At 32.4% G+C, this 12,307-nt stretch overlaps 1 protein-coding gene and 1 long non-coding RNA gene across 2 annotated transcripts in view; both read right to left on the bottom strand.

Annotated features, from left to right (window-relative positions):
* Positions 1-3,406: 3,406 nt before the first annotated feature.
* LOC108362833 (uncharacterized) lies at positions 3,407-3,822 on the bottom strand. Its single transcript, XR_001847519.1, has 2 exons — positions 3,735-3,822; positions 3,407-3,676 (listed from the first exon to the last, which is right to left on the bottom strand). It is a non-coding gene; the product is annotated as an uncharacterized LOC108362833 (long non-coding RNA).
* A 2,160-nt stretch (positions 3,823-5,982) lies between these two features.
* LOC108362832 (autophagy-related protein 9B-like) overlaps positions 5,983-12,307 on the bottom strand; it is a 44,553-nt gene continuing 38,228 nt past the window's right edge. The window contains exon 5 of the mRNA XM_017615978.1: positions 5,983-6,246. Coding sequence (XP_017471467.1) covers positions 6,127-6,246 — 120 coding nt within the window. The 3' untranslated portion in view covers positions 5,983-6,126. The remainder of the gene's footprint in view (positions 6,247-12,307) is intronic.

Raw genomic sequence — 12,307 nt, 5'->3', positions numbered from 1 at the left:
TAATATACAAAACGATAACTTTAGAATACTCTGTTGAACAAGAAATACTAACAATTGCAGTTAAATTTTTTCCAAATTTTCATTTGACAATATTTTAGGCATAGGAGCAGATATGATTTTAATTCCAACTGCATATTGGTGTATGGGTGCCTTCCAAAACAGGTATGCAAGCAGTTTTGGTTGGCATTTTAGTCATACCTATCATTGTTTCAAGACCACTGTGCCTGTTCGTTCTAACTACATTTATGTTATTTTGTTTTCCTATTTCTTCATTTTCATCTTTATACTCTATCGATAAAAAAATCGACAGTAACACCAAACAAAATATCGACAACAAAACCGATAAAAATATCGATAAAAATTTCGAAAAAAAAATCGATAACAATATTGGTAGCAAAATCGATTAGAAAATCGATAAAAATATCGATAACAAAATCGATAAAAATATCAATCACAAAGTCAATAAAAATATCGATAAATAATCGATGACAAAATCGATAAATAATCGATAACAAATCGGAATCGATAAATATGTTGGTAGAAAAATCGATAAAAATATCGATATTAAAATCGATAAAATCATCGATAAATAATCGATAGCATCATCGATAACAAAATCGATGAAAAAATCGATAAGTTCGGAAAATATCATAGCAAAATCGATAAATACTTCGATAGCAAAATCGATAACAAAACCGATGAAAATATCGATTATTACATCGGTAAGTCCCGAGAATCCCGAAAATCTCTGGAGTCCCAAAATAGTTGCCAGATTGTGTCTCTATCTACATCCTTTTCTCTATAATTACATTTATTTTAATAAATTTCCTTGTTTTATTTGCGCTAGAGATAATCAGATCGGACTAGCCGATCAAGGAAATTGATTAAACATATACAAACCGATCGGAAATAACAACAACTACTACATTTATTTCAATCTTTCTTTTTCTATCTTCATCTTTACTTTTATCGGTATCCTCATCCTCATCTTTTTCTTAATATTTATTTTTGTTTTTACTTTTATGTTTATCATTTTCTACATCAACATATTCCCCTTCACCTTTGCCTGTATAAGTAAAGTTTTTAAATTTGCCTTGAGCTTCATTTTTGCTTTTATCTTTACGCATCTTTTTTTTTGTTTTTATTTTTACCTTTGCCTTCATCCTTTTCTTTAACTTGTACGTACTCACCTTTACTTTCATTCTTGTATTGGTCTTTTTCTATGTGTTATTCTTTAACCTTTTATTAGCAAGTTTTTATTAAATTAATACCATGTGCATTAGGGTGGTCCAAAAATGCATGTGAAAAAGTAAAGTCGGAATTTTTATGCTCTCACCCCCTAGGATTGTTCTATACCGAAAAAATATACCCCTATTTTTTATTGTGAAATCAAAAGATATTTAGAGGTCGCTCAAAGCGCCCAAAGTTTTCCTTGTATTTTATATGGTGAAAAAAAACTTTTCGTAGAAATGGTATTCTAAAAAAACAATATTTTTCTATCGGAAAACTCTTTTTATCTGCAGAAGATTCCCAATAATAATTCCTAATTGTTTATTTAACAATTTTTTCATCGCAACTATAATTTATTGNATCGGAAAACTCTTTTTATCTGCAGAAGATTCCCAATAATAATTCCTAATTGTTTATTTAACAATTTTTTCATCGCAACTATAATTTATTGGTCCCCCAACAACCCGAAAAGCCCCGAAAAATGCAATGCGGGGACAAATAAAAAATCGTTAGTATTCAAAAATGGTTAAATAAATAATTGGGTATTATTATTGAAAGTCTCCTGAAGAGAACCAGAGTTTTCCGATCGAAAAATATTGATTTTCAAGAAATCTATACCATTTCTACAAAAAGTTGTTTCTTCCCCATATAAAAATACATGGAAAACTTTGAGCAATTTGAGCGACCTCTAAATATTTTTTGATTTCAAAATAAAAAAATAGGGGTATACTTTTTTCGATATAGAACAATCCTAGGGGGTGAGAGCATTACAATTTCGACTTTACTGTTTTTGGACCACCCTAATGTGCATATACTCAAGAAGCACTTGTTTCAGCCACAACCATATCCGTTGCACCATTTCCGTTGAAGTTGCCAATTTACTCCCAACCGCCGCTAAAGAAGTTTCACTTCAAAAATAGTTTTACTTGCTATTCTTTATAGTTTGTTTTACTTCGATGCATTTTCTTCATATATTTACCCTGCACCATAATTAAATTTGCTAACTCACCTTTTCTAAAAAAAAAAAAACATTGCATTAACAACTGCGCTTGGCCTTTACTTTCGTTAACGATTCCATTTCTCACAGTCATTAACCGTAAGCTCCCTCTCATAAAACGCTTTCACAGTGGATGCTTTCCATTTCCAGACAACCGGTCAGGTACGAGCATGATTTTTAATTTCGACCAAACTCAAATACATTGTTTGTTGGTCCAAATAATGAGACACGTATTTTTTCTTTTGCCTCGGAAAAATTTTTCGGCCGAATTAAACGCGATTTTGTTTTTCAGGCAAAAATCTACTTTTCGAATTGACAGTGAGAATGTTTTTTTAAAATGCCCATAACTTTGTCAAAATTTAATAGATTCCAACAATGTTTTTACTCAAATGTCAGTAATTCTTGTCTTGTAATATATCAGCAAAAAATACAGCCGTGATCATTTTTTGTGTATCAAATAGATATTAGAACACCCTTTCCACCATACAGTTTCGATTATAAAAAGCGGGAAAATGTGATTTTGTATTTCGAAACTGTATGGTGGAAAGTGTGTTCTAATATCTATTTGATACACAAAAAATGATCACGGCTGTATTTTTTGCTGATATATGTATTACATACATATGTTCCATTTAGTTAAACAATATAAGAATATTGTAGTATGTACCACAAAGACGTATATTTTCTATAAAATATCATAACTCAGAAAAAAAAAATCTTCGCTATTAGAGATTTGGGTTGATTGTAGTTCAAAGTGTCTCTTTCCCGGTAAAAAAGTTTGAGAGAAAAAAAAAATACACTTTTTGAGAAATTAAGTTTAAAAAAAAATATGCACTTTTTGTTTATTGTTAAATAAAAAATTTTAAATAATGAAAATCAATAATTGTATCATTCTATCTTGAAGTGACAAGAATTACTGACATTTGAGTAAAAACATTGTTGGAATCTATTAAATTTTGACAAAGTTATGGGCATTTTAAAAAACATTCTCACTGTCAATTCGAAAAGTAGATTTTTGCCTGAAAAACAAAATCGCGTTTAATTCGGCCGAAAAATTTTTCCGAGGCAAAAGAAAAAATAAGTGTCTCATTATTTGGACCAACAAACAATGTATTTGAGTTTGGTCGAAATTAAAATCATGCTCGTACCTGACCGGTTGTCTGGAAATGGAAAGCATCAGTGATATATTACAAAAAGTAAAAAATAAATGGTTAATGATAGAAAAAGTTACAGTGAGTTTAATGTAGACCAGTTATTTTCGGTCTTTGTTTTAAACCAATATATGTACATATAGACTCAGTGCAGCTTGTGATACCTTTTCTGTACTTCTGGCACGTAAGGCGCACTCAAGTTTGTCTTTGTCATTAGGAAGCGATAGCAAAAGTTAAAATCTTCTTCTCGTTCTTTATGTATGTACATTGGCTCCAAAACGACGCGCCATTTTTTCACCTAAAATGGATTAGAAATAATAATTACAAAAAAAAAAAAAACGGTTTCGATTTCTTACCTGTTTGTATTGCTAAAGCAATTGTAAAACTCAAGTCATGCATTTTTAATGAATAATATTTCATTTCCTACATGCCTTAACTGCAGTTTATGCCTATTGGAAAAAGCCGGAAGTAGGTATTTGGTCATAATAAAAATAAGCAAACAAAAGGAAAAAAGCAAAAATCGAGAAATAAACCTTGCCGATAATCTCTTGTTATAATTATTGTAAGTTATCTGAGCTCTGGCGATCAAAAGTGAGTGCATTGTGTTTTTTCTTAAATGTTTGCAACGTTTTTCAAATTAAACTTTTTTCGCTATTTTTTTATAAAAATATATTTCATGCCTAAATCAAAACCACATAAGTCAAGCTGACGGCCTTTTCACTTTTTAACATATAAAAAGAAGGTTCTTGTAAAATAAAATTAGCAAAACCGTTGCAAACAAAATAAAAAAAATTAACGCTATAACGCTATAAAACCGCAAAATCCATCGGAAATTCATTAAAAATCAACGCGATTTTTAGCAGCTTAAAACTTTCACTTGTTTCATTAGAATTACATAACCGATCTATCTGCGTACCTACAATTTTTCTAAAAATTCAGATTAAAAAGTTCAAAATTTAGATGAAAATATGTTGAATTTTTCTACGTTTTGTATAAAGTTTGAAAGTTTGACTTATGTGGTTTCGATCTAAGTAGGAACCATATTTTTATTAAAAAAATTAAATTAAAAAACATTGCAAATATCAAACAAGATACACCATGCACTCACTTTCGATTGCCAGTGTAACTGCAATTAAGCGTTTGGTGGAAATAGGCCATAACATGAAATATCTATCTTATTCGCCCGATTCAGACCGAGTAGTTATTCCCCAGAATTACTATTATGACTTTCTTATAACACCTTATTAAGTTGTATTCTATGCGACAATAATAGACTTATTCTGACTAATTCTCCTCTATCCCGTGAATATTGTTATTCCGCCTTATTCCGACATATTAGGAGTGTCAAAAATATGGCCGTTAATTTTTGTTATTGTGGTGTTCAGCCTTGGTGAAATTATACCAGGTGTGGTAATAAGAGCGAGAAGAAATATTTGACACTATCTTTTTTAAAATTGGCTTGAAGAAATGTCTATAAGATAGCCGACTGTCAAGAAAATTAAGAAAATAAAGCGAGAAAGTGGTTTTATTACTTCACCTGTTTATAATTTCATCATGGTATTCAGCAAGGTAGAAGTAACAACCAATTGTAGCTCTATTTACAGCAGACTATGCTAAAAACCATAAAAATATGCAAACAAATCATTCTGCCTCATCCTGAGTTTCGCCCGAAAAAAATCACCCGAAAATTGTTCATCCGCCCACAGTAAATACATAGAAAACAAAAGTGAAAAGTGAACCGGTTCGGGGAAAATTAAACTCATGATAAGGCAGATTTTTTTTTATATAAATATTCTGCCTTATCCTGAGTTTCGCCCGAAAACAAGTTCACCCGAAAATTTTATTCCGCCAATAGTAAATACATGGAAACCAAAAGTGACAAGTAATTTTTAAGCAAAAAACAAAACCGACTTCAATTCTTATATAAATATATATATATATATATATATATCATGATCCAATGATCGGATTAGTATGGGACCACCTCTAAGACACTACCTTTCCGATGCAAAAAGAATTATCGAAATCGGTTGACGTGATTCAAAGTTATGCGGTAACATACATAAAAAAAAAAAAAAATATTCCGACGAACTGATAACCTCCTCCTTTTTTGGAAGTCGGTTAAAATGTGAACCGGTTCGGGGAAAATGCAACTCTTGACAAGGCTGATTATGTTATACATTTGACGTTTCAATCGCAGTCGCAAAGAGAAAATTGTCGAAATCACTTCTACTTTTTTATATTCTGACGACACAATTTTTCGACAAATCTCGCCAAAAATTTCTTCTCGTTAATAATCAGTCTTATCATGAGTTTAATTTTCCCCGAACCTGTTCACTTTTCACTTTTCGTTTCCATGTATTTACTATGGGCGGATGAAAAATTTGCGGACGAATTTTTTTCGGGTGAAACTCAGGTTAAGGCAGATTATTAAATTTTTTTTTTACTTATTTGACGGTCATGCCATTGAATTTGATATAAGGAAGGCAAGATGTTGGCCCGTTTTGGTGAAATATATGACTACAGCACCTGGGGTTTTCATACTAAATTTATTTGATTTGTATTTATTTATTTATTAAAAATATAACCTTTACTGCTTTTAAAAATACAGAAAAACAAAAGTGGTTTAAATACTTATATAAACTGTATTTACATAATCTACATCAGAACATTGTAATTGAATTGAAAAAAAAAACCATTTAAAGTAGTTCTATTCTTAATTTATACTTATATCCAATGTTCTTCCTGCTATGAACGTATATTACCGAGGAGTGGGGTGTCTTCAGCTGCTCTTGAAACGATAATTGTTTGCTTTGAAGTACTAGGTCCTGCCTCTTGATCCAGAGTATTTTCTGCTTTGGGGGTGATCTGAAATATTATGTAATAAAGAAGAAAAAAGCACTATTGTATTACTTACAAAATTAAACTAAAACAATGGATACTTTTTAAATGTAAATTTTTGTATACTCCTCCTAGATGTATGCGCAGTAGGGATGTTAATTTTTTGGATTTTTACGATCCCGGGATTTTCGGGATGTCGTTGGTTCAATCCCGGGATCCCGGGATCAGTCCCGGGACTTAGATATTTATTATTTTTCAACAACTTAAGNGGCTCCTATCAGATGTATGCGCAGTAGGGATGTTAATTTTTTGGATTTTTACGATCCCGGGATTTTCGGGATGTCGTTGGTTCAATCCCGGGATCCCGGGATCAGTCCCGGGACTTAGATATTTATTATTTTTCAACAACTTAAGATGAAAAAATTGCATCAATATGGTTTGAGAAGCTCTCCTACCATATAATAAATAATAAGTAAATGGGTTTGGAACGTACTTTTTTATTTTAAGTGAAAATTATTTCACAAGTAACAAAACGAAAGACAGTAATTAAATTTATATGCATTTAATAAAACTTTGGCGTGCTCATATATGATAAAGTAATTTAAGGTATGTCGAAAAAAGCTCGATGCAAAAAAATTAAGTCTTTCTGGTTGAAAGAAGTTCATAATACTAGTGACAGAAATAAATGAAGCGCCTTAATTCAACCAGTTTGGTCTATATTCCTTTTGTTTATTCAAAATTTACATTTCTTTATAAAAGTCTACCTCGTATTACATATAATTAACTGCATATAAATGGGCATTTCTCTGACGTCATGATTTTTTTTTTAAAGTCTATAATTTCAAAGATATGATTAATTCCAATATTTATTTAAAAAATTCAGTGCAATGTAAAACCAAATATGGGTACCAAATGAAATAATTTTTTTGGGTTCACAACGACAAATAGGAATTGAAAATGCCCCTTTAATCTATTTAATTTTTTAAGCTAATAAAGTTAGTCCTTAACATATAATTTTTTCAAAAGTAAGAATTGCAAAATTCTTAGGATATTCAATGATAAAATTATAAAAGCGTATTTTCAATACCTACCCGTCCCTAGGCAAATAATCCCGGGATTTTCGGGACTTGAAAAGACCGGGATCCTACGACCCCGGGATCCCGGGATTAACATTCCTAATGCGCACTAACTTCGCAGCCATCAGAGCTGTTATTTTGATTACAATTAGTATCATATTTTTTTTACAATTAAATTTATATGATGATTTAATTTTAATGATTATTTTAACTTTCATACATAACGCAACAATTAATAATTAATTATTAAAAATAATAAAAAATAGTCATGATTAATTACCATTAAAAAAATAATAATATAATTAAAAGTAATCAAATAATTAAAAATAATCAAATAATCAAAATTAATCCAATAATTTTTGTAATTTTTTGATTATTTTTTATTGTTTGATTATTTTAAATTATTTGATTGTTTTTAATTATTTGATTATCTTCAATTATTTGATAATAGATGACGCTGTGGCAGGTAAATTTTTAAAAGTTAGTATTAAATAACTGAAACCAAATTCACTGTACGAGTAAATACTTGTATTGTAGGTTGTATGTATGTACATATACATATGTATTGATGAAAGTTTTACACCAAATTTGGAAATGTGATGTGTGCAGGAATGAAATTCGGTTTTGTTTTAGTATGGACAATATTTTTATAAAAAATGTGCAAATAAAATAACAAAACAACCAGTGCTGTTTTTTGTTTTTCTGCGTTATTGTTATTCTCCTTGTGCATTAATCTTATGTTCCTGTATTAATTCTCATCATATGTATATTAACTTATGTATATATTAACAGCTTGACTTTTAAAAATCGAACAAGTTTTGAAAAGAGGATTTATAGACCTTTAAAACGATAATAATAATATAATAGATTGCCGCTTACACATATGCTAGTGTTTGGCCGAGCTTCTCCTCCGACTTGTGGCGTGCGCCTTGATGTTGTCACACAAAGCGGAGGGACCTACAGTTTTACGCCGACTCCGAACGGCGATTGTATTTTTATGAGAAGCTGTTTTTCATGGCAGAAATACACTCGGAGGTTTGCCATTGCCTGCCGAGGGACGACCACTGTTAAGAAAAAACCTTTTTCTATATTTTTTTTTGCGATGTTGCTTTGACCAGGGCTTGAACCCAGGTGCTGATGAGTGGAAGCGCACACTGCTTACCACTACACCACAGCGGCCGATAAAACGATGCATAACAATATATTGTTAGACTTAGGGCCGTTTTCTAATGAAAGCAGTAAAGTTGCCTTTACTAACAGGGCAGATAAATTGTTCCTTACTTGAAAAGTATTTTCGTTTTCTTATATTACCGGTAAAAATAAATTTGTTATTCCGTAATTACCGTAATTACGGCAACGCGAGAGTGAAACTTCACTACATTCGTCATAAAATTTCAAAGGTTGGCAATGCAACATAAGCAAATATAGAGCAAGAGCAACTGTTAGCAAAAACCAAAACGTTGATTGAAATATCTAATATATCTGACTCATGAACCAAAACCAAACCAAAATTTAAAGTTGGGAACAAATATTTAAAGGTTGCATCGGGTGAGAAATGAATGCGCTGATGAGAAAACGAAAACCGGTATATCGAGACGATAAAGTGGCCGGTAATCTAAAGGTTAGATGAGAAAACGGCCATTACCATTAGCGCAACAAAAAACCGAGGCAGTGCTAATAAGCAGTATAAAAGTGCGCGAAGCAGTCACCATTAGAGTGGGGAGACATGTAATTGTCTCAAAAGCTGCTCTTAAATACCTAGCTATTATGTTCGATGCTAGACTGACATTTAAGACATACGTAGAATATGCAGTAGAGAAAGCAGAAAAAGTTGCAGCGGCTCTATCAAGACTTATGGTGAACACGGGGGGACCTAGGCAACAAAGCAGACAGCTGTACGCAGGAGTGGTGCGAAGTAAATAGTCTCCTCTATGGTGTATCTATCTGGTCAGTTGCGCTCGAGAAAGCTTCATACGCACGAGAGACAAGATCATTGTACCGACTCTGCGCTGTAAGAGTGTGTAGCGCGTTCCGAACAACGTCGGAGGAAGCAGCGCATGTAATATCTAGGCTCTGCCCTATTGACATTTTGGCCAGAGAGGTGGCTGAAACCACAGTGAATACTGACGGGACATGGTTGTTTTAAATCTTACTTGTATAAATTCAAACACGAATACGATCATTACTGCACCTTCTGTGCAAATGACGTTATTGAAGACGCTGAACACTGTTTTTTCGTCTGTCCGAGGTTCGCAATCGGAAGGGATGACTCGAGCATGAAGGTGGAGAGGCCACTTACGGTTGAAAACCTAGTGGATACTATGCTTGAGTCAGACGAAAACTGGTCCGTTGTTTGCAATATGGCAAACACCATTTTAACTAAATTGCTTAGTGCGGAACAAATACGCAGGTTTTCATTGAAAGGCAATAGGCCGCTACCCCTCCGCGAATAATACATAACGGTAGTTCCACGGAGCGAGGGAATCGGAGCAGGTGTGGGTTTTTAGTGCGGTGCACTATGGGCAATATGATGCATTTGCTGATCAAAAATCTGTAACTTTTTTGTTTTCAAAGTTACGATCATAAAATGCGTGTAGATAGTGTAAACCACGTAAATTTAAACCATGAATTTTTAATTTTTGTATCTCATTTGGTCCCCGAGATATAGACTCATATGTGGACTTAGAAAACAAAAAGAGTACACTTTCTGATTAAATGGGTAGAAGATATTTTAGTATTGGTGTTAAACGATAGTTTTTATAAAATATTATTTCAGATATATATATTTTTTTAAATAGGTCACCCTTTATTTAAAAAAAAATATATTTAAAAAAAAAATTATTGAGATATTGCATTACAGTAGGTGCCATAAGAAAAGTATATAAAAACACCCTAATAAAACAAATTTTCAATAGAATACCAAATTGAGCTTTGAAAAAAGCTTATCGTTTTCTAAAAATTATTGACTTAAAATAGTATATGTTTTACATATTAAAAATACATTTATCAAAATGCTTCATTTATTTGCGGTTTTAATCGCATTACATGACTTAAACGATTCTAAGACAGTTTTCTTTTTTTCGGTATCTGCCGTCCTTATAGCTNTACGATCATTACTGCACCTTCTGTGCAAATGACGTTATTGAAGACGCTGAACACTGTTTTTTCGTCTGTCCGAGGTTCGCAATCGGAAGGGATGACTCGAGCATGAAGGTGGAGAGGCCACTTACGGTTGAAAACCTAGTGGATACTATGCTTGAGTCAGACGAAAACTGGTCCGTTGTTTGCAATATGGCAAACACCATTTTAACTAAATTGCTTAGTGCGGAACAAATACGCAGGTTTTCATTGAAAGGCAATAGGCCGCTACCCCTCCGCGAATAATACATAACGGTAGTTCCACGGAGCGAGGGAATCGGAGCAGGTGTGGGTTTTTAGTGCGGTGCACTATGGGCAATATGATGCATTTGCTGATCAAAAATCTGTAACTTTTTTGTTTTCAAAGTTACGATCATAAAATGCGTGTAGATAGTGTAAACCACGTAAATTTAAACCATGAATTTTTAATTTTTGTATCTCATTTGGTCCCCGAGATATAGACTCATATGTGGACTTAGAAAACAAAAAGAGTACACTTTCTGATTAAATGGGTAGAAGATATTTTAGTATTGGTGTTAAACGATAGTTTTTATAAAATATTATTTCAGATATATATATTTTTTTAAATAGGTCACCCTTTATTTAAAAAAAAATATATTTAAAAAAAAAATTATTGAGATATTGCATTACAGTAGGTGCCATAAGAAAAGTATATAAAAACACCCTAATAAAACAAATTTTCAATAGAATACCAAATTGAGCTTTGAAAAAAGCTTATCGTTTTCTAAAAATTATTGACTTAAAATAGTATATGTTTTACATATTAAAAATACATTTATCAAAATGCTTCATTTATTTGCGGTTTTAATCGCATTACATGACTTAAACGATTCTAAGACAGTTTTCTTTTTTTCGGTATCTGCCGTCCTTATAGCTTCCACAATATCAGCTTCAACTCTTTTCAATTCAATTCAGTGTTTATTGAGTCTATGATTACAAAGAATCTTACTGACTAGAATAAAATTAATAGGTAAAAAATTAAGAACTACACTAGGAGTACACAGATTCAATTAAACTTCTAAAAGACTGCCTACTAATAGAAAATTCAATATTTGAATTTTTTGAAATTGCATTAAGTTCAGTGAGAGCCCTCCAAATCGGGGATTGAGCCCAATAATTAGCTTTAGCAGGGATAACATAAAACGGCGGGACAAACCGCAATATTCTGCTCGGGACATTGAAACCGATATGCACAAGTAATTCCGGACAATCAATGACGCCAGAAATCAGGTCATAAACAAACATAAGGGAATGGACATGTCTTCTACACTCAAGAGAGTTTAAATCTATAAGCTTGCAACGAGCTATATAGGGCGGAAGAGGGTCAGAGAATCGAAGCGGCTGAAGGGCAAACCGAATAAATTTTCTCTGGACACGTTCGATACGAAGTGCGTGGCAATTATATATAGGACTCCAGATAACCGAGGCATATTCAAGCTTTGAACGAACAAGTAATACTTGTTTCTTTTGTTTTTAAGATTCTTGAGTCTACTTGTGTACCAGGGTAATCTATGAATCCTAGGCGGCAGCAGCGGAAGATATTTAGAAAAAAGATTATTCAGTGTGCACACAAAAGAATCAAAACACTCTGAGACGATCTTAAAAATAAAAACAGAGTGCCAGTTGATTTCAGACAAGGCAATATCGAAAGCCTGAAAGTTAGCATCGCGGAAGTTAAAGAACCCAGACGTTATATTCCGTGCAGTGAAATTATCAAACATTTCCAAGTAAATAATTATGGGCACATGATGCATATCAGTTTTACTAACCGGAAAACTGCATTCCTCTAAGTTAAATATTGAATTTTCATCAACAAAGACAAGGTCAAGAATTTTAGACAACTTATTAGATAA

This window comes from Rhagoletis zephyria, unplaced genomic scaffold (assembly GCF_001687245.7).
Source record: "Rhagoletis zephyria isolate East Lansing unplaced genomic scaffold, Rhagoletis_zephyria_1.1 Rzeph_scaffold_01113, whole genome shotgun sequence".
Lineage (NCBI taxonomy): Eukaryota > Metazoa > Arthropoda > Insecta > Diptera > Tephritidae > Rhagoletis > Rhagoletis zephyria.
The sequence above is the reverse complement of the archived record's forward strand: the minus strand, read 5'-3'. Positions and strand labels throughout refer to the sequence as shown.